This window comes from Plectropomus leopardus, chromosome 1, assembly GCF_008729295.1.
Source record: "Plectropomus leopardus isolate mb chromosome 1, YSFRI_Pleo_2.0, whole genome shotgun sequence".
Classification (NCBI taxonomy): domain Eukaryota; kingdom Metazoa; phylum Chordata; class Actinopteri; order Perciformes; family Serranidae; genus Plectropomus; species Plectropomus leopardus.
The window spans coordinates 6,773,105-6,796,320 of NC_056463.1; the positions used below are offsets into that span (position 1 = coordinate 6,773,105).

At 38.8% G+C, this 23,216-nt stretch overlaps 2 protein-coding genes across 4 annotated transcripts; both read left to right on the forward strand.

Annotated features, from left to right (window-relative positions):
• The first annotated feature begins 5,016 nt into the window (after positions 1 to 5,016).
• Positions 5,017 to 15,352, forward strand: e2f8 (E2F transcription factor 8). Of its 3 annotated transcripts, none has more exons than XM_042490815.1 (14): positions 5,017 to 5,277; positions 6,526 to 6,586; positions 6,726 to 6,980; positions 7,080 to 7,233; positions 8,045 to 8,359; positions 8,567 to 8,728; positions 9,411 to 9,548; positions 10,015 to 10,230; positions 10,324 to 10,405; positions 10,767 to 11,256; positions 11,784 to 12,050; positions 12,166 to 12,301; positions 13,505 to 13,854; positions 14,481 to 15,352. In XM_042490815.1, the coding sequence occupies exons 2-14, from the start codon at positions 6,533 to 6,535 to the stop codon at positions 14,646 to 14,648; spliced, it is 2,787 nt and encodes a 928-aa protein (XP_042346749.1). In that variant the 5' UTR covers positions 5,017 to 5,277; positions 6,526 to 6,532; the 3' UTR covers positions 14,649 to 15,352. The 3 variants fall into 3 exon arrangements, with proteins under 3 accessions (XP_042346749.1, XP_042346765.1, XP_042346757.1); XM_042490823.1 differs by lacking the exon at positions 5,017 to 5,277 and adding an exon at positions 6,203 to 6,214; XM_042490831.1 differs by lacking the exon at positions 6,526 to 6,586 and having other exon boundaries at positions 14,481 to 15,350.
• A 1,493-nt stretch (positions 15,353 to 16,845) lies between these two features.
• csrp3 (cysteine and glycine-rich protein 3 (cardiac LIM protein)) lies at positions 16,846 to 23,105 on the forward strand. Its single transcript, XM_042490842.1, has 6 exons — positions 16,846 to 16,950; positions 18,410 to 18,521; positions 19,749 to 19,923; positions 21,165 to 21,294; positions 22,500 to 22,593; positions 22,758 to 23,105. Exons 2-6 carry the CDS (start codon positions 18,410 to 18,412, stop codon positions 22,820 to 22,822), a joined length of 576 nt encoding a protein of 191 aa, XP_042346776.1. The 5' UTR covers positions 16,846 to 16,950; the 3' UTR covers positions 22,823 to 23,105.
• The last annotated feature ends 111 nt before the right edge of the window (positions 23,106 to 23,216 follow it).

The window sequence follows — 23,216 nt, forward strand, 5'->3', positions numbered from 1 at the left end:
CGTCCATTATTAGTACTTAATGAGACTGATAACTGATAATTTGAACCAATATTCATTTACAATCAAACTGAAAATATTTCTGTCGAAATTCAGAATTTGGAATATAACAAACTCCAACTCCAAAACTTTATTTTAATGCCTTCAGCGAATGTTTAATCAAAACTGACACTTTCAACATCATATACAATAAAAAATTAAAATAAATGTTTAAATAAAGTGAGTAAAACTAGCTCCCTGAGATTTTACAAGTAAAAGTTCCTTGCATGCTGACACTTTCTTTAAATGTATTGCAGACTGCTTTCCATGATGCTGGTTGAGTGTAAAACGCACTTTTCATTAATTGATTTTATCAGCGATCATTAAAATAAAACGCAGCAGCCTATAGATAATAGGCAAAATGCCAAATATCGACCCCAATAACCGGCTGATAATTCGTTGACCCCTAATGTATACATGTTCAGCAGAAACCCCCAGTGCAGGTATGAACCTGAAAATGAGCAAAATAGGGAACTTTTAAAGCAAAAACAAATGAAACCACAACTAATGACAGACATTTTATTTAGGCTACCGCCATTTAATTGCAAAATATTTGCATAATTTGAAGTAGCTTACCATTAGTGTCTAACGCATCCAATAAATTGTTAATAAGTGAAGTAAATGACAAAAAAAAACAAGAGTTTACGTCACAACAAACACGTTAGCTAATTGCTGCAGGTGTGAGCTTTTCACCCCTCACCATGAAAAACATTTATTTTAAACACAACTAGCGAACTTTTTGCTGGTCCAAAACTTGCTATCTTTCTACGCAGTACAAAAAAGATGCAGTAAACACGACTGCTCAGCCTACACTTGACGGCAGACAAACATTAATTCAAGAGTTACAACCTGGAACAAATTGCTTGCCGAGGGTTTGAGCTACTGCAGCAGCATCCCTACAGGAGAGTCCGCGAGCCCTCACCGGCTGCCTGACAGACGGGCTGCTGCGCTCAGCTTTCTGCAAACTGTTTCTGGCTAAATTAAAGAAGAATAAATCAACTACGAGGAGAAACAGACATAAGACAGCAGTATCTGTGGTCAGAAATGATGCTCATCCCGCACTTCTCTGTTTCTTACCTTCCCGGTGGAGGTGGTCCCTGCCTCGTGCACAGCGCTGTCCGTTCCTGTGGCTGCGAGCGGAGCAGCCAGCTGCCGCGTTCACGCGCTGTCGGAAATATCGCGATGTCACTTATCAGTACACGTTTTATTTTTTAGAAAAAACATTATAATACATCCATGAGAACAACGGGGGTGAAAAAATCTTTGAAGAATGTGCTTTCAAGTACGTTTAACCATAAATGTGCACACACATTTTTAAGTTGATTACTAGTAAAAATAAATAAATGAAAAACACAATAAAAGCCTAGCAATTAGACGCTTAGTCCCTTTTAATAGCCAAGTGTGGCTTCACATTTTGACAAATAAAGGCCTGTGTCAGTTAGAGGTCCGATCTGGTTACCATAATTTTTATAATAATATTATAATAACCCCATAATTTTGGTCAGCTCTTCATTTGTATTTTTTTTTTCATTTATCTATTTATTTATTGGCAAATTATCAGGTAATTTTCTTTTTCTTTTCACAGATTTCTTGCTAACCTCTGGGTCATTTCTTCTTTTGTTGCTCAATACCTTCTCCCCTTGTTTTTGTGAAAAAATAAAGCCAGTTTGCAGAATTTTGTCTGATAAGATTAAATAAATAATTTGATTGTATTTCCATCTTTGCTGAGCAAGTTTTATGTAAAAGAAGTCTGTCCCATAAATATGCCTGTCCCAAACATAATCCTGTGGAGTTCAGTAATTTAAGCAAATAATAGCCTGGACCATTAATTGAAGTTTTACGTTAAGTCACCTATACCTGCTTATTTTTTATGCAAAACAGATTTTTATTAACATGCAAATTCCTTGGCCCAAGGCAGATATGTATACCATAATTATAAATTGACATAGTATTATTGTAAAGGCAGACTGGGTCCTTTTTTATGTAAATATTAGTGGCTAATCTCACCCAGTTGAAGTAGTTCATGTGATTTACGAGCAGCCACTGAAGGCAGCATCAGGGTCCCACTCGCTCTCTCTCACATCCGTAACATTACGTCACTGGGTGCTTCAAGCTCCGCTCCTCTCTCCCAACATCCTTGAAGGCGCCTGTCGGTTTCCATGACGACTCCCGGTGAGGAAGACTCTACCGCCACCTAGCGCCGAAACATAGACACGTCATCATCATAAATCATAGATACTTCCTCAATCCGAATTACATTCGTTACTATGTTATGTAGCGTATACAATTTCAGTAGTTACAATAATGGCTATTTGAGAGCATTAAATTGTTATTTAAGAGTATTAGACTCTTGTCAATGTGGAGACTGAAGGTCAAACATGAACAAATCCATTAAAATCACATTATCAATCAGATAACTACGGTCCTAATTTACTGATTATCCGATTTCCACCGAGCTAATATTAAATCATCAACATGCCTTAACTCATTTTGGTTCAATTGTTTGATCAATTATTTAATCATTCAATTTAATTAGATTTTTTTCCCCATTGTAAAGGCCATGGTCTGATTTATTCTGTGTCTAATTGGAAGAAGTATTTCTATGCACAAACATCACACTGGTGGAAAATAAAACAGGGCTTGAATTAGAGCTGGCACAGTTAGTCAACAAAATCAGAATCATGTATATATTTAGATTTTTGACTTACATGCTAGATTTATACATTGCATTGTAGCAGACGGCACAGTTTTATATCTTACACACTTTACACACTAGGCACAGTAATAATTGAAATGCTCACACATTCGTGCTAATTGTATATTACTGTATTTCTTACATTCATATTTTTTGCCCACTTACATACTCAGCTTAGTATACATACTTTATTTCAGATATTTAAATATTTATATACAATTGTTTACTCTTGCTGTATTTCAATGCAATATTTTTCTATTTTTAATATAATTGTGCTGGTACTTATTTTTGCTGCAATAATTCTTTATGCTGGCATCATAGCGACTGTTACAAACCACAATTCCCTCCCAGGGATCAATAAAGTATTTCTGATTCTGATTCTTAAAAAGTACAATCAATTTCAGTCATGTTTCAACCAAAAATGCAAAACATTGTCTGGTTCTAACTTCTATAATGTGAGGATGTAATACCTTTCTTTTTGTCTGAACTGGCAGGCTAATATATAATAATAAACTAAATAGGCCTATATTTGGGTTTTGGACTGTGGTTCCGATAAAACAAGGTATGTGAATATGCCACTTTGTGCTCTGGGATTAATCAGGAAAATAATAAACAGATTAGCAAAGCCAACATTAGCTGCTGGGCCCCTGGCCCCCTAAACATGCTACCACGGATGCTTTTTGTTTGCATCCTCCTGCTACTCCTCTTCCTGTAAATAGGCCTACAGTTTAATTCTAAAATGTTTCCTGTAAGCAGCCAATCACTGCAGAAATTACCCAATAATCAAATAATGCCAACCCTTGTCTACCGCAACACACGCAAAGACTCTAATGAAACAATTATGTTAATTTAGTTTATATTACATTAAGTGTAATCTGGTTACAGCACACAGTTGTGTATGTAAACGTGACGCACAACTCACAGCTGTCCTCCACTCACATGTTTAGCATCAGCGCTGAATAAGAGCAACAGGTTTTTTTTCTCAAGCAGCTCTACTATGGACTCTAAAATGACATGGGCAGTTTTACTTTCCCAATTTAGCTCAAACTACCATTATTGAGCTTTGGACATGTCTTAAATGCAACCTGGTGTAAATACACCAGAAGACTGTAAATCTGACATACAGACCTGCCTATAACAATTTCAGAAATACAAATTAGGAAAGTCTTTTGTGACAAAAATAATAATAATACCCCAAACAAATGTGTATCTCTTTCCCTGCTAAAGATGGGCAACTTTCCTGGTGCCTCATACCCCAGGGTACTAAAATACCCCAAATTCAGTTATTTCTTGGTAATTTTTCACGGACATTCTCAGACATTAATTATTTATGTTTGTTTACTGAATATGTACAGTGGACATCTGATGCTGTTGGGGTTTTTTTTGCCCATATTTTTATTTTATTTTTTGTTGTTTTCTGATTTAATTTGTTTGAAATAAAGAGCTATCCCTCCACATAAACAAAATATTACCTAAGCGGAGTCCTACATATATCTTGTGGCCCTATCCTGTTGGGGGTCTCTGTTTAAAAATCAAGTTTTAAGACTTTTTACTATTTTTGAATACGTTGTGCTCACATATTCCAAAATTGTGTTGAGTTACCACACAAAAAAACATGAATCCAGGTGTCTACTGGTTGGTCTCTTCCATGTGTAATCTGCATTGTTCTCAGTTACATTTGGAAGGGCCAGCATCCTATTTGTTACGTAGCAACAAGGGCGTGTGCAAATAATATTAAATCTCGACTGGAAATTAAAAAAAATCAACCAAAAAAGAAGCAGTTAGAGGAAGTACAGAGCATTTTCTGTTTAAACTCAGCTATCACAAACCACCTAACCTATGTGCTTATTAATGCTGTTGGTACACATGATATTTTGTTATATGCTGCACACAGCTGTTTGATTCAAGTCAGGAGGTTGCCGAGGGCACTCAATGGAAACTTTTGGATCAGGGGAAGGGGGTGGTAGTTGGTCAGTAGGGGCCTAATAACAAATATTTGCTCAGGTCCCTCTTAAAAGTTGATCCAGCCATGCTGCAGGAATATCATAGCCCTACCAAGATCATGGGTGATTACAAAACAAGGATTACATTTACACACATGAGCAGCACTTATAGAGACTATGTTATCATATTCGTTTCTACTTAAAATAACCAATGTCAATCTGCTACATGAAGCTACAGTATCTGCTCTGGGCCCGCCTCCCTGCAGTGCTGGGCTCTCGACGTGAGCGCGCATGCTCGTGTAGGGCGGGCCAAATGCTGCTGGTCACCCTCACAATTGGGCAAAGTTTTTCACATCTGTAGTAAAGTTGACCAAGAGGCCACTCCTCAGTGGCAAGGGAGGGAAAAAAAGAAAACTTAAAGCCGCGCACATTTTGTACTATTTCTCCTTTGGGTGTTTTGTATATTTCCTCTGGCGTGGAAACGTGTATTAAAATCCAGATTTTAGCGCTCGGACTCTTTTGGAAATAGCAGAAACGGATCCGCAACGTATGACTGTGAAGATGGGACTTTTGCTTTAAACGAGGCTTGTTTCGTGGATTTGGGTAAGTCTGCGTGTATCTGTGTGTGATATCTACCTCACGTGTGGAGGTTTTTATCTTAAAATGATTAAAAATGTGTCAATAATGGCTTTAAAGCTTTGGTTTCGGTGTCGCCTGGTTACCACCGCCTCGTTACAAAACGTCCTCGCTCGCTGACCCTGTAATATAACGTTAGTTAACGTTGCTGCTGTATTTTTATGACAAAAACCGTTGATGTAACGTCGTGAAGTTTCTAGATTATCCGGTTTTTGCTGTTTTGTTAACAATACACAGATTTAACAGACGGCGCGCGCTCCTCTCTGCTTAACGTTACGTGACATAAACATTATCTTCGTGGCGGAAACGTTACGCCTTTTTTTAAAAAAACGTCAACTTAGAAAATAAACGTCCTCCTTTAAGAGATGATACAAACCTTTCCCACAAACGTATCAAAGTTTAAAGCGAGCCGCCGATGTTACCGTAAAGATGTTCCGCGCCAAGGATTTCAAAAAACAGTTTACCTGCGCGGGACGCGAGTTTCCACTTCCTTTACGTTGCCTCGCGCGGCGCTCCCATTGGCTGCCTCCAACAAAAAAGGGCGGTACCACCGCGTCCGTTGGCCCTGGCGATTCGTTGGAACTCACGTCACTCAGTTACCGCCAATATAGTCTGCTGTTTTGATCAGATTTAAACTGATTTTGTGATCAATCTTAGTAGGAAATACGTGCAATGATCTAACCAAACAATTCGCACTCAGTGTAGCTAATATATGTCACGCTGTTTTACTAATGTGGGTTTCAGAAAACTTTATTTCAGGGAAAAAGCGGTAAGAATATCGCTCCGAAAATGTGTAATAACTTAAAAAACGTAGCGGTAATGCTAAAATTCAAAGCAAAATAAGATAAAAAATATATGGATTTATGGTAGATTTATAAGACTGCGGATAAAGCACAATAACAAGGTAGGAAAAGTGTCTTTTGACAAGTTTAAAGTTTGTTAGTTGGAACAAATGTAATTGCTGCTCTTTGACAATAGTATTATATATATAGATATATAGATTTTTGTCTGAGTGTCTGTATTAAAATTTTCGATTAGTTCTAGCTCTAAGGTAGTAACCTTTTATAAATATGGTTTAATAAGATATTGCTATATTTAATAAGGTATAACAAGATTTTAGAACTGTTTAATACTGTGCCAGAACTGATTCTTTTACTTTATCAATGCTTTGTGTACCTAAGCCAATATAATTAATTATTAAATTCTTATGCTAAGGTGGAAAATGTCAAGTACAGCGCCTGACTCTCAAAACCTGACCCAAAACTATAATTCAAAGGTCAGTAAGTACAAAGGAATATAAGTGCTTCTGTAACTTCTCTGCTTTTTTGGGGGGTGATATCCCAATATACCTCTGTCGGAATGAATGGGCTTTTATTTTAATTATTATTTTTTTGTTTTCTCCGTTTGCTGATCAGGATGATGACTTTGTAGCACCCCAGGTTCCGGAAAATACTCCAAAGAAGTTATCTGGTGCAGTGTTAGTGGAGAACCAGGCGACCATGGGTCCCCTCACCACCCCCAAAAAAGGAAGGGAAGCAGGATCTGTTGATCCATGGACACCAACTTCCAACCTTAAAATGCTCATCAGTGCTGCTAGTCCTGACATCAGGAACCGAGAGAAGGAGCTGTGCATGGACAACGACGGGCGGGACGGCCTTGACCCCTCACAGGTTAAAAAAAAATCCTCTAATAACCACATTAAATACTCTTTCTGACGACTTAAGATGTTCAAAGGAATTCATTTCATATCTTTTGTTATCTTCCTGCAGGACAGTGAAAATGGAGAAGAGTCAGAGAAAATGATCAGCAGGAAAGACAAGAGTCTGGGTTTGCTCTGTCATAAATTCCTTGCTCGCTACCCAGATTACCCAAACCCGGCCCTAAACAACGACATCTGCCTGGATGATGTAGCCACGGAGCTCAGTATGTCTTCTCTATCAAATACTTGTTAATATCCATCTATTAGGAGTGCAGCTGATGGTTGCTTTCATTATCTTTGAATCTGTAAATTGTCTTTCTGTTTCATCTTTCATTTTATATAATGGCCATTGCAAGTAATCAGAGTCCATTTTTTACAAATAACTATCTAGGAGAAATAAATGATTGTTATTTATTTAAAACTTTATTTTACCAGAAAGTCCCATTAAATCGAAAATCTCTTTTGACTTGGCCGAAGTAGCAGCCAAAATTAAAATGTATTAAATATGACATATATACAAAAAATCACCAATAATACAGAAGAACAGCTGTAATAAAGTAGCCTCTCAAAAAACAACCACGTCTTCATCGCCACATTCTTTATGATGACTTTAAATGTTTAAATTAGTGATGAAAGGATCCAATTCCCACTTTGTTTACTGAAAATCATTTTTATAGTGATACTGTAATAACCACAGTAACGGTAATAACACAAATACTGTGTAACATTCTGATACTCAGCACATGGTATCATATTAAAACTCATCAGTAGTTTGAATTTGAGACAATGAAACACCCCTCAAGGCTGATTTTTAAGTATTTTCCACACTGATCGTAAATTTGATGTCTGGTTTAATTGTGAATTTGTGGCAAATTCACAAATTCAAATCATAGTAGTAGTTGATTTTGTTCATTTATTTTCTTCAAATATTTTGAATTTCTGTATGATGATAAGTTTCTTTATTATTTGCTATTCTAGTTCAGTTATTAACTTGAGGCTTTTTCTTTGTGGGTTTTTTTTTATCTGTCTGCACAGATGTCGAACGGCGACGCATCTACGATATCATGAACGTGCTGGAGAGCCTGCACATGGTGAGCCGCTCCGCCAAGAACCGCTACACGTGGCACGGCCGCACCAAACTGGCTCAGACTCTGGCCATTTTGAAGCAGGTGGGCGAGGAGCACAGGTACGGCCAACAGATGCTGAACATCCGGCAGCGTCTCCTGGACAAGGAGTTTGACTTTGACGGGGAGGAGAAGGAGAACGAGGAGGTGGTGGACCCTGAGAGCGGGGAGCAGGGACAGAAGGAGCTTTTCTTTGTGGAGCTTCCAGGAGTCGAGTTCAAAGCAGGTGAGAAGCCAGAGTGCAGTTAATATTCTCGTGAACACATGGATTTGATTAGAGTCTTTAGGGCAGTCTTCACTCATAGTTTTTGAATTAAGTTTTCTGCATCACAAGATTATTTAAATCACCAAACAGTGTCTTAAGATCGAGTCAAATGTCAAAGTTTTGTGGAGCAGTAGCTGATTTCTAGCTTACCTTTTTCGTCCCGTCCAGCTTCTGTTAACAGTCGAAAAGACAAATCTCTGAGGGTGATGAGCCAGAAGTTTGTCATGCTCTTCCTGGTGTCGAATCCTCGCGTGGTCAGTCTGGACGTGGCCGCCAAGATCCTGATTGGAGAGGACCAGGGCGCAGATCAGGACAAGAACAAGTTTAAGAGTGAGTACAGCGCCTTTCAGACATGTGTTTGTCAGTATTTTTGGTAAAATGATGCTAGTGTAAAATTTTAGATTCTTTTTGTCGATACTTTTACTTTTTAAATATTAGTTTTTAGTTGCCAGCGCATTCAAGAGGTTTTTTTAGTCAAATGTAATGTGTAAGTGTCAGTTTTTAGATGTAACTTTAATATGTGAAAGGAACACGTTATAAAGTTTGAAAGTTTAAACTGATCTCAAGACTACAGTATTTTAGTGAATACATTATCTTTTTAATGTGTCAGTGAAACCATCTTGCACTGTAAAGCTATCAAAATATTTTTGAAAGAGTCAACACAATAACTAACAACTGATTTATTTATTTACTGATGATTTAAATGTATAAACAAAAACAAGATATATATCTGTATACTGCAATGAAAAAGCAATAAAAAATTTGATCACAAGAAAATAAAGTCTGTATTATTACATATACATGCACAATTACAGCACTCTATTTTTCCATCCTTGCCGTACCCACAGTGTGTGTGCGATTTGAAAAAGCTGGCATCTGATTCAATGAATAAAATTAACCGATTCTCACACCTGCAGATACATGCACTAGTGTTAGATGTAGGTGCTGTTGTGTGAATTTTCCCAGATTATGTTCAGTAGATAATCTTGCTTTTTGTTTCACGTGTCTGCAGCCAAAGTGCGGCGGCTGTACGATATAGCCAATGTGCTGCGGAGCCTGAAGCTCATCGAGAAAGTCCTCGTGACAGAAGAGAGGGGGAGGAAACCGGCCTTCGAATGGGTCGGCCCCCAAGAATTCCCACAAGTCAAAGGTATCCGTAGATTTATTTATATTTAGGTCCACAGTTACAGGGAATTTTGAGCCGAGCATCCCATTTATATTCATAGCTTACGTACAAACTAGCGGAAATATCTAAATTTTTCTAAAGCAATTACTGTCAGAGCTGCTGATGGTATGATAGAGCAATGCAGCGTTCTTTCCTAAACACCAGCATCCCTTTTTCATTTATTTGTGTGTGTGTGTGCGTGCGTGCGCGTGCGTGTGCGTGTGTGTGGCCGCCAAGAGAAAACACACCGTACTCAGTGTTTTTTTTGTTAGAGCACCCTGACTTTTTTGTGCAGCTACTCTGAGTGCTTCTAGATGAAAATCATTTTAAAAAAGGTGCCGGTGTCCTCTGCACCATGCCATCACTTTAAAAAAAAAAACATTGTATGGACACTCAGCCTTAAATTAGTATCTCCTAGTTTCACAGATTAAACATTAAACTCTTGTTTCAGACTTGGAGAGCGCCGCATCCGAATTCCTCCCCAAGAAGAAATGTGTACTGGAATCCCGTGCGTCTGTAAACAACTGTGCCAAAAACCTCTTTTCATCGCCCGGGGCCAAACGCAGCTTCACCCGGCACCCCTCCCTCATCAAGCTGGCCAAGAGCATCCAGGACGACCGTCGAAAGATCAATTCTGCCCCCAGCAGTCCGGTGAAGAGCACCCCCAGTGAGTGTGGAAAATGAAAACTATTAGACTAAAAGGTTTATTATTTATTGTGGCGCATGTTTATGACACAGTCTGTTCCTTTTTTGTCGTCAGGTGACTCATCAAACACCGACTTCCCGAGCAAAATGGCCCGACTTGCTGCTATTTGTAAGATTGAGCTTGACCAGAAGTCAGGGTAAGTTTGGTCTCACTTTTTTACGAGGTTGAGCTCAGTCTAGTCGGGTTTATGATAAAAAGTGGAATTAGTAAGAAAAATTCAGTTTTGGAAAAGTCATGGTATTTTTGTTTGAGTAATCTTTTTTGGATAACCTTCCACAGAAAGTAACCACTGTTCATTTTCTGTAAGCTCTTAGTTTACATAACGTAGCTCTAATATGCACCAATGTGTGTCAACATTTTGTTTGCCATCATGTACGTTTCTTGATTTTATTGTGGGTCCTTGAAAAGTCATGGAAAATGTTTTAAAATTTTGTCCATGAAAATGTGTGGCAAATTCATTGCAGATCTTTAAATCTGAGTCCTGCTTTTTGTTTCAGGAGCGGATCTGGGGATCCAAAGCCTGCTGCTGTGAGGCAAGAGCCGTCCGCCTCCGTTTCAAAGGAAGCGCCTCAGGCGCCGTTACTAACTCCCACCCAGGAGACCAGAGTCAACACTACTGTCCACCTCACCCCTCACGCGCCGCTGGCATCCCTGTCCGCGGGCTCTGTCACCTACATCCCCACACAGTGTTCACCCCTGATCCCCGTCCTGTTACCTCAGCAGCGGGGGAGCGGGCCCTACGCCGTGTATTTACGCCAGTCTTCCCCGAAGCCGAACCCTCTGGCCAGGCCGCAGCCGACCAGCCTCGCCGTGCGCTCTATGACGTTTGAGGACAAGAGCGGACAGAGCCCGACGGGCCAGTATGCAGCTAAGAACCCGCCAAACTTTAAGGCGTCAGACGTCAGCCCTTTGACGCTCAAGCGGCATTATTCAGATTCAGCATTAGAGAGCAGCCCCTCTAAAGCCAAGAAGACGGACCCTTTAAAGGTGAAAAAACAACACACAATCTTAGTATTTCCATCTGCGGGGTACATTTATATAAAATTCTCATTGAAGAAAAATTGCAAGTGGCTAGTCCTCTTTAAGTTCTACCATAAAAACATCAAAGGGCATGTGGTTTTTAATCAGTAAAACAGATTTTTACAAGATCCCCGCAGATCCTTAAGATGAGACATGGGAGGTGGGATTTTTGGAAGTTTTTTTTTTCTGACGTTGCATTGTAAAATCTCAAAATAATCTGTAACATGTTTTATTAAAATACATTACCAGATACTTAAGGAATTTATTTGGTTCATGTTTTTTTCCTTCAGTTTTGGTAATTGTGTAATTGGTCCTAAATTTAAGTCAAAGTGGTGTTTTTTTGTTTGTTTGTTTGTTTTTTTTTATCTAAAAAAAACTCTTCAATCTAATTTGCCTTAAACTGCAGGAACCCAAAAAATACAAAATGACATTAAAAAAATTCTCTTAATGTTGCTATGAACTTCTGACAAAGTATTTCCCTCCCTCTCTTGTAGGACACCTCTCCAAAACTGTGCGACATCCTGCAGGCGCGTCTCAAAGCTCGTCGTGGCGCTCAGCTCTCAAACCGACCCTCGCCTCGCGCCCTCCACCTGGACCCCGAGTTTGTCAACACCCCCGGTGTTGCTGTCGCCAATCCGGCACTAGAGCAGAGCTTGGAGACCCTCCTGGACAAAGAGGACAAGACGGCGAACTCTGACAGCGAGGCGGGATTAACACCAGTCCGAGTCGTCCCCCTCACGCCGGGACAGCTCCACACCGAGGTAAATGCACAAACACGGTGCTAAACAGTTAACACCGGAGAGGCTTTTGATGCCTTTTGTTGTGTTTGTGAATTTTCAGCATTATGTGTGACATTTGTCTCTCTGCCTGTTCCAGACTTTGGTACCAGCTGGATATTTGATCCCAATCTCCCATCAGTCCCTCGTCAGCGACAAGGAAACTCAGGGTTCAGGAAGAGAGAGCAACAAGGCCTCAACTCCAACTTACAACATCTACCAAACACCAACTGCAGGTAACTAGGTCACAAGACGTTACTTTTACGGTTGATCAATCAATTGATTTGTCCAGCTATAAAAATCAGCCTAATTTTAAAGCCCATAGCTAAAAGTTAAATGAAAAAATTACTGTGTTTAATTTGACCCATTTAAAGGAAGGAAAGCAAAATAATGGAGCTGCCTTTTAATTTCCCACTGACACCAGCAAAAGAAAGTACTAAGGGGAAACTTAAATAAAGCTTTAACGTAATTTATTCATGTAATAACCCTCAAATTAAGTAAATGCACAGGTAAAAAAAAGGTAACATGAGGAATGTCCAATGTAATAACTGTCCTTTTTGTCCAACTCAAAACAGTCTTCCTTCATGAAAATAATCCAAGAAAAATATATAATAAAATGAAAGAAATGCCAAATGTTCTCCCTCCAAAATGTGAAAAATAAAAACCAGGAAAAAGCAATGCATTGCACAAAAATAAAAATAGCTCACCGGGGTAGAATCAGGAGACGATCCAGCCTTTCCTTGATGGCTCACTCAGTCTTCGTGGTCTCCACGCACACAGGTTTTATTTCTGCCTCCAGTCGGTGGATGTATCACCATTAAAGAGTCAGTCGACGTCTTTTTCTGTGGCAGGTTGCCCAGCTTCCACCTCTATCCTCTGATTCCTCTTCTGCAAACAAAATCGAAAACCCCCAAACAATTCCCTCCTCCTTTGTTCCCTAAGGCCACGCCCCCTTCACCTGCGTGGAGCAGCACACCTGAACAGAGTTGATGGCAACAAGTTAGAGCATAATGGGAGATACCAGGAGCTTTTTTAATGTTATCTTACTATAGAACCCTATAAAAATAAAACGCACGTTTCTCCCTTCACAATAGTGGCGTTGTCACAAAACCAGTGGCCCAAAAAACACATTTTCAATAAAAGTAGAAACATTTTGTAAATTCTTACATTTGATAAGCTGTAACCGTAGATTGTTTGGCATGTTTGCTTGGTAAATGGCTTAAACTATTAATTGATCATCAAGACTTAATTTTTCAAATAAACTTGTTTTTCGAGTGTGTACTATGATTATTCTCTTTCATTTTAGGACTTTTGCTTTTTGATTATGTTAAAAAGTGTCTTTCTCTTTATTTCTTTGTTCAAAATTAATTCACTAACAAATGCAGATTATCATAAAGGTCTACTCACTAGTTTTACCTGCTTTATTTCATCATCATCAGGCTCCAGACCCGACCTGGCCCAGGAGATTACACCCACCAGCCTTCGTATTCACAAACCCGCCGTCGCTGCATCTGCTGCCGCCGCCTCACCACACACCGCCCAGCACGCCCACCGGCTCCACAGCCCCAGTCCCGCCATCCTCAACTTCACCCTGCAGAACCTGGGTCTGATCTCAGGCTCCAGCCCAGGAAACGGATTCGCTGCCCCCCAGACTCCGGAGTGCGCCAACACCCTGCCCAGCCCGCTGACCCTGCAGCAGAGAGGCATGGTTTTCATCAAACCAGTGTCCCCTGTGCCTCTCCACCAGACGGTGTCAGGGCAGCCAATGACCCTGATCAGTGTGCAGCAGGTAAAGAAAACTTTGCTGCTTTAACTGAGGAAATCAGTCATTTCACTTTGTGTCATTGTAACATCAGTGCAGCCTCTGCTGCGCATTTCAGCTATTCTTTCTTATGTCCCTCCCAAGTCCTGCAACTTCATGAAACATTTATAATTTACAGGAATACTAATTTACATTAAACATCAATGTGATAATATCAACGTCTGCAGGTCTTTAAAAAATCTTAAAATTTCTCAAATTCTATTTAATAAATATTTGGCCTTAAAATGTATTAAATGGTCTCAAATTTGAATTTATGAGGTCGTAACTGCCACAAACATTGTATCTTATTTCATTTATATATTTTAGTTTCTTTTTGTTAAAGTGATTCTAGCTTTTCTGCATCAAAGTCCACATTTCCAGTGTTTCAGATCTTTATACCTATCACCAAACCTAACACCGCATTTTTACTTTATATTGGCAAAATACCTGCAAAGCTAGAAAAAGAAACACGATTAGTCCAATAATCAGTCTTGAATTTTCTTATAATTATCTTCTTAAAAAATGTCTTTAAAAAATCATTAAATAAAAGTGTCTTACACCTGTAGAAACGCTGTTTAAGATTAAAAACTAACCGAATATCGTCCGTCTTTCAGCCTCTGATGACCACCCCCAAAGGGACCGGGCTCCCCCAGCACAGCTTCTTCCACACACCAGTCCCCCTCTCCCCTCTGGCTGCCATGGTAACCACCAGTGGACCACTGGGCACCAAAACTGTTTACATCCCTCAGAGGAAGCTGGACGTCGCCACCGAGGAGTCCTGAAATCCAGAGAATCCCAGTTATGACTGTGTACATTTATGTGTGTGTGGGTGTTTGTACGTGTTGTGGGTGGGTTTGTGTTTTTTTATTTCCAGTCTGTTTAGCATTTTACAGTTTTCATTACCTCTGAACATTTCATCACTGCGTCACTGCCTTCGTCCAGCCAGCTCTACAGGTAGCTGCCATGCAGATTTCGAGATTTCGGCTGTGACCTAAACTCATGAACACGATTGTGTGCATAATTTAATGGATTAATTTTCTTAATTTTCTTTGTTTATTTTAGTAATTTCTGCTAATGCAGGTGGTGTGAACATCAATTTCCTTTCTTCAGATTACCAAGAGTAGTAAAAAAAAAAAAAAAAAAGCAACACACTTAAGTCAGACATTTTTGACTGAAAGAAAAGTTTGATTGGAAACATTGTTGATTGATTATTTAGTTTTAAGTTAAACCCAATGAGAAGATTTTTGCACATGTGTACATGTTACCCCTGTTAAAAATGGATTTGTTCAGAATATGTGAATATTTTGGACTCTAAGACTAATCACACATTTTAAAAAGTTTAATTTATAAGGGAATGTTCCTGATGTCCTGCTAAATGCAAAATGCCAACTGAATTTGAATACAGTTTTTTCTGTGAAAATCATGTTTGTGAAAATCAGTTTTGTGACAAATCTTCGCAAATATTGGAATTAGTACAAACATGTAGAGCAGCTACCAACAAATATTTTCATTATAGTTTTATTTGAACTTTTCACTATCAATCATTTAGTCTATAGTAATGATATTTTTTTGTAGACTGAAGTTTCCATCATCAAAAAGCCTATGGGATTTTTCCATGATTTTGGATTATTACAGATTTTAAACTCTGTGCCAAACAAATGTTTGATACTTGTGGTTTCGGCAAGATAATCTTCACAAATGAACACCACTTTTATTATTTTTGAAATGTAAATGCAATTGTATCAAAAGGAAAAAGCTAACGTTAGGTGATAAATTAACTCCACTACAGTTGTGTGGCTTAACGACACCACCACAACAATTATCAACCGCCTGTAAAAAGACATTAAAAAAAAAACATCTAAAAAAAACCCAGTGACTTCAAGATGAGGGAACCAGAGGTGCTAAAATGCTAATTTCTGGATTTTGCAGCTAATTTCTGGGGCGCTCTATAAAATCAGAAAATGCTCATCCCAAACTCTCAGTGCTCAAGGTGACATTTTCAAATAGCTTGTTTTGACAAGCCAACATTTCAAAACCCAAAGATTATCTATTTACAGAGAAAACAAGGTCATTGTCATATTATGGTATACAGGGATAAGCAAAAATATTGACTTTTTTTCATATATGACTTTAAGATTAAATATCAAAACTGAAGTTTTTGTCAAATAATCATTTTAGTCCCATAGCCATGATTCAAAGGGTGAGTGTGTGTCATGATCCTCTGACAACGTTAATGTAACCATTTTGTTTATACAGTATATTTTAGACTTATTGTAGGAACTGAGCTGAAAATTCCTGTATTAAACAAAAATACACAGTCTTGTGATATTTTATGCCATATGTATGAACACAGCCAAAATTATTTTAAAAAAAAGAAGAATGAAAAGAGCGTAAAATGCGCCAAACAGTCCCTAAGGGTTAAATAAAGTCATGGAAATGGGTAAAATGTTATAGAACATTTGAAAATGTTTTTTTAAATGTTTTTTGTGGGGACCCTGAATGACGTTGTGAGAGCGGTCACTAAGTGATGAACCTGCAGGGAATTATTCGCTGAATCTGCAGCTCCTCTCAGCTTTACAGTCCAGCTCATTGTTCAGCTGTCCAGCAGCAATTTAACTCTTCTGCTTCACTCTCACCGCTCTCATGATGTTTGTTTTTGACCTCCGCAGCTGGTTTTTACATACGACTACTGCATCACTGACTCACTAGTGAAACTCAACAATGAGCTCATAATCAGATGTGCAGTTGTCAGCTCCGTGCTTTGAGTTCCCATCATTTCTGCTCATAATCCTATAACATACCGTGCGGCTGGCTCTGTGTGCGCAGCTGTCAGTCAGTCTGTGATGGTTACAGTTTCCTGTGTCCGTCTGTGTCCAGAACAAATGTTTGTGGCTGATGTTCAGGCCTCTGTCAGCCTGTGATGAAGGGTCAGAGGGCTCTGCTGTGTCACAAGTTATTTTAGGAGGATAGTTTCATTGGAGCGTCGCCGGTGGACTGTGGTGATGGTGAGATGGACGGTATTTAAGCTGAGCGGGGAGCGTTCACCGACACGTTAGGACTGGAGCACTGAGGCTGTGATTCAAGGTAAGGACACATCTTAGTTATCTTAGTTATAGTGAAGCTTTCTGTTTGTGGTAGAGTGGTATTTTAGAACAAAGGGGTGATTTATGATCAGACTTTTTATATTAGAGGGAGTTAGATTTACTTTTTTAGACTTTTTTTCTTTTTGACTTGGCCCTAAACCTCAGAAGTTGATTCAAAGTGAGATTTCACATTTGTCTTAAGTAAAATCAGACATTTCTAGTAGTGTTTGATGGAGAGGCAGCTTGCCTTTTGTCTGTCTGGCGTCTCAGTAAAGCCTCTGATCCTAGAATATCACATACCAGTCCTGTGAGGTGAAGGGCAGCCTCTGATATGAGCAGGAATATCAGACTGAAGGCCAGGCGGGGCCGCACCGCCACCTCTCCAGACTGTCGTCATGAGTCAAATCTGATGAGTCAAAATGAGACAGAAACCATCAGTCCAACTGATGAGAAAATACGAGTAATGCTGTCTGAGGATTAAGTGGTTTGAGTGTTTGGGCTGCAAAAGAAAATAAAGAGGTATGATTAGGTTTTTAGGATTTATTTATTGACCCCTTCATTTTCATGAGGCTATTTATATTGATTTTAAACTCACACTCCTGTATTAAATATGGTTATGTAAGTCACATTTAACAGCATCACCTCAGATTATTTTGGCTAGAACATGAAAGGAATCTGAGCACCGGATGACTGAATGTTTGGACCACAAATCTGCTGGTGCAGATATTTGCAATGCTGAAATAATTATTTGATGAAATTATTATACATCAAATGTAAAATAAAACGTGTTAGAGGTCCTGGCTCATCCTCATTTCAATTTAAGATATAATATGCCGACTTTCTGTGGTTGATCAAGATGTTACACAGCAAAAAAATCCTTCCAGTGGGAGCTACATGTGTGAATGTATAAATTTCTACTCAAGATGTTTCTTTAGTCAAGCACACATTTCATTAGAAGCTGGGTTGTGTATCTTTTTTAATGTTTTTCATCTTCATTTGAAATAATAAGATCAGAAATTCGTATTAGATATTACATTTGACTGGAGCTGAAGTATTTAGTAGATTAAATAAATTGTCAATCAACAGAAAATCAACAACTTTAATAACAGATTTGATGAATTATATTTCAAGCGTGTATCATAGAGCCAAACTCTCCGATTCCAGCTCCTCAAATGTGAAAAATAGCTTTTTTTTAGTCAACTGAATATCTTTGAATTTTGGCCTGTTGGTCAGAAGAAAGAATTGCATTCTGGGAAATAACTATAGGCATATTTGCACATTCATCAAGTAGCTCAACAGAAGAAATTATCTGGAGAGTAATCATAAAAAATAACTGTTGCAGACCTACACAAGATTCTGTCAAACTATTCAGATGTAATTTTCTGACGTCAGAAACCAATAGATTGATTCAAATTATAATAAGTTATCAATTGCACTTTTTTTTTGTTTGTTTCTCTAAGATGCCAAACTGGGGAGGAGGTGTCAAGTGTGCGGCCTGTGACAAGACGGCGTACCATGCAGAGGAGATCCAGTGTAACGGGAGGAGCTTCCATAAGACCTGCTTCATCTGCAGTGAGCAAACGGGTCCTTTCTTCTCTTTACTGGTCCAGTGGTGTCACACTGTCATGGTGGATCAGCAGATTAAAGAGCTGTTAACCACTGTCCCCCGGCACTGTCTTATCAGCTGCCTTGTTGACATCTTTGGGTGGCGTTTATGCCTCTGAACTGACAGAAAAGCGACACACAGCACAAGAGCATCCGTCTGTATTCGCTTCGTCTTTTGTGGTCTCAGTATTTTTTGTGATTTTGTTTTATTTACTACATTTTTATTATTATTTCCCTTTAATTTATTCAGTTTATGTCTTTTTTCCTTTTTTCTCCTTTTTTCTGTTTTCTTGCTTGTCTCTTTTTTTATTTTGCTTTTTCTTCTTTATCTTTTCTTTTATTTAAATACATTTTCTCTTTTACTCGCCTGCTTTTGAGTCACTTTTTCTCACTTCCTTCTATCGTTTCCTCCTTGTTTCTTTTCTGCCATTTTCTTGTTTCTTTATTGCATCTTTACTTTCTTTATCTCTCCTTCCTTCATTTTTTATTCTTTGTTTTAATTTCTCTTTTCTTGCATTCTTCTTGTCTTTCTTGCTTCTTTCTCCCTTTTTTATTTCCTCTTTTTCTTCAAAATTGTTTGAAATTTTATCACTTCTATGCCTCCTACTCTTCATCCTCTTCCTGCTGCTCTTGTCCTTTCACATTCAGTCAGCAGTGACTACGTTCTCTCAGTAATCACTCGCATTTTCTCATGTAATGTGTCCTGGTGGATAAATGCAGTTCTCTGCCTGTCCGAGTTTCTCCTCCTCTCCATCTGATTCTTCGGGTGTCCTGACATGAATTTGTCCTGTTGAGATACAGCCAAAGTTTAGCCTCAGAGGTCTAATCCAGTGACATTTCATATAAGTCTCCTGTTCTTTATACAAACACAAACACTCAGCAGCTGGTTGGATGTCGGTCTGTGTGATGGCTGAATTGTTCCAGTGGGAGCTCTGAGAGGCCTCTGTGATTAGCTCACCCATCTGCTAAGTGTTCATCCTTTCTCCAACATTTACCTCACACACTCCTATCTCCCTACAAATAGAAACAAGACATCAACACCACTGTTGACTGATAAAACCAGCTAGGTGGGAGCTTTATTTGACCTCCATTACTCCCCCATGATAATCCCCAGTCCGGACCAGCTAAAAACCACATCACAGTCAGAAAACAACTGGTTGAAATGTGTAAAATATTTGTGTTTCTTTCACACAGTGAGCTGCAGAAAAGCGCTTGACAGCACCACGGTTGCAGCGCACGAGTCGGAGATTTACTGCAAATCCTGCTATGGCAAGAAGTACGGGCCAAAAGGCTACGGATACGGGCAAGGAGCTGGAGCTCTGAGCTCTGATCCTCCTCGACGTGGACAAGTGGGCCTGCAGACCCACGAGTACGTGCTGACGCTGCAGTTAGACACAAGTCTGGGTTTTCATTAAAGGGACATTCCACCCAAATCACATGTTTAACAGTTCACTTAATCTTAGTGATACTGAGTCATATACAGGGTTCCCACTGTCAAGGAAACCCTGGAAAAGTCATGGAATTTCATAATCACATTTTCCAGGCCTGGAAAAGTTGTGCCATTAGTCACAATCATTGAAAGTTTTGGAAAAGTCATGGAGTTTTGTGGCGTGTCATTACATTGTACAGTAATCCTCCATGGATAACCTTCCAGATAATGTAACATAAGTGAATTTACTTTTTGTAGCCGTCGCCGTAATGTTGCGCTAATGTGCGTCGACGGGTGATGTTTTGTTTTCAGTCATGTATGTTTCCTCATTTTCTCCCCATGGTCTGTCCCTCCCTTCATGTATGACAGTAAGCTGAAATCATGTTTGAATCAGATATGTTTGAAAAACACCAGGCAAGTGTGGCAAGACATTTTTTTCATTATTATTATTGTTATTATTATGATAGGTCCCTGAAAAGTCAAGGAAAACTTTTTAAATTTTGCCAATGAAAATGTGTGGGAACTCTGCATATAGATATGTTTCATGTGCAGATGATTATTAATATGCACTTGATAAATTTCTGCTAGCTGCCCTTAATTACCATTCATCATCATGTTTGGTGATTTAGGTGAACTGAACCTTTAATTGCTGCAATTCAGACTACAGTTATTCTTCTTCAGTATGATGTTTCTTTTGAAATGCAGCTACAGAAATAAGTCTAACTTGAAAAAAGTTCCTAGTTTCTACATTTAAAAGAAAAAAGCAAGACACAGGAAGGTTAAAGATATACACTCTACATGAGTGAAATATTGGCATGGACAAAACTGAACTGTCAATATTCAGAGACACTGAGTAGATAAAAGCGAATTCACTGTTTACAGATCAATCTGTCTTAGAGAATCAACAAAAAGTTACTACCTGTAAGAGAAACAAACTGTAAAAACTATTTGTTTTAACTTAAAAAAGTTACTTTCCAAGTTGCCTTAGATTTTAAATTTACTGAATTTATAAAGACAAGTTGAATCATTGCAAAATTACCTCAACTTGTTTTCTAAAATTCAGTCAACTTAATATTTCAAGGCCGCCTGTAAATTAGCCTTTTCAAGTTAAACCAATTAGTTTCTTTTCACAGTGTGTGACCAGCGATATCAACACTCAACGTTTTTCTTTTCTTTTTTAGCTCTACACCACGACCCGCTCCTTCAGGCTCCCCTGCCCATAAATCTTCCCCGAAATTTGGATGTTCAGACCGCTGTCCTCGCTGCTCCAAAGCCGTCTACGCAGCAGAGAAGGTGATGGGAGCGGGGAAGGTAAGAAACATTTTTAAATCTCTAGATTTTTACTTAAATTTTGTTTCCTTTACTTGGTATTTCCACACAATTTAAAATACATCATACTTCAATGCAGTGCTTCTTAAACTTTTGGGTGCTGAATTACCAGAAAAATATAAAGTGGCAAGGCTGAATGATTATTATTCATGTAGAGAAAATACACAAAGAGAGAAAAGAGTTTGATTTCACTAAAACTCAAAAAAATTCATATACAGTTGAATAACAGTTATTGCCAATGTTTGATAAAAAAAAAAAAATGTGGTTGGGGGGGCTTAAACTTTGTTTTGGCTTCTGAAGGGGTGCATGGCAGAAAAGGTTTAAGAACCACTGCTTTTAATGTAAAGTTGGTTGTACCTTTTTTCCTGTTGCCCCAGCCCTCGTGGCTCTAAACTCTTCTCAAAAAGGACGCTTTATAAAAGGTTGTTTTTTGTTGCTGTCAATAAGACAAACAAGTAGTGCCATACAAAAATAGAGCAAAACACTCTATAAACTGTGGAAAACCAAGAAAAAAAGGACTTGACAGAACTCTGTGGTGAAGTCAGCCCAGTCAAACAGAGACTGAAGCAGAGAGGAGGGTTACACACTCACAGAGGCTGCTGAGCTGACTGAACGGGGCTGCTGAGTGCTGATTGCAGGCAGCTGTGAAGACTCTCAGCCAGAGAGGCAGGTAGGGACCACTGAGGGATCTGGAAGAGGAGCACAGGGATTATTAGCTGCCAGCAAGGGAAGACCAAATAGCAATGTCAAATGGTTGTGTGCAATCTGATGCTGCATTAACAGAGACAAGAGCAGAAAAATTCAGACCCCAAAATTGCACACAGACAAACAAGAAAATAACTAAACAAACAAACAACAACAAAAATCTGTCTGACCATTAATAGGAATACTTCACCCCACAAAGGACCTTTGACATATCAGTTACTCACCCTGCGTTACGCTGAATTTATGAAGAGTGTGTCCTGTGGTAATGTCTTACCTAAACTTTTGGCTACATTGCCTCCACAGTTTTTTGTGGTACTGCTTTGTTTCATCCGTATTTCTGTAAGCTTTCAGGAAACATACACAGTTAACTGACAACACGAACGCAGAGAACAGATCCAGGCCCTGTTTAAAAGCTACGTATATCCTAACTTTATTTTTGTTTATGTATTATTACGATCAATAATTCTGTGTGTTGTGTTAAGCCGTGGCATAAAACCTGTTTCCGCTGCGTCCTGTGTGGTAAAAGTCTGGAGTCGACCACAGTGACAGACAAGGATGGAGAGCTGTACTGTAAAGGTACACACATTCATACTGCATAAATGCACTTTGAAAGCAAAGTTTTCTCATAACAGCAGTCCAGCACAAAGTATAGACAAAACACACACACATCAGATTTGAACATCAAATCAGAAAATGTTATTCATTATTATCTCGCCATTGTTTTCTAATTTTCTCATCAGTTTGCTACGCCAAAAACTTCGGCCCTAAAGGATTTGGACTGGGGAACGAGGCCATGTTGGAGTAAAAACAGTGTACTCCTCAAGTTTGAAAACACATTTACTGTGTCACATGGTAGCTGTTTAGTGGACACTTTAATTTTACACTAGATGATACATATTTGTACTACATGTCAGACGCCGTATTAGGCTTTAAAATCCTCAGCAGGTAAAATAACAGCAAGCTATGTTTTAAAGTTACTATTATCTTGAAAATTTTGAGTACTAAATAAAACTATTTTGTTTCCTTAAATTGTATCCTGAATGTTTATTTACTTTTTTTATAAATAAAGGGAAAAAGGAAACAGAACATTTAAATACTGTCTGGGGTTAATGTCTTTAATTTTGCTCATACAGAAAAGGGCTGAACTGCGTTTACGGAGTAAATCCCTGATTTAAGATAATCCTTTTGATTGTAATACT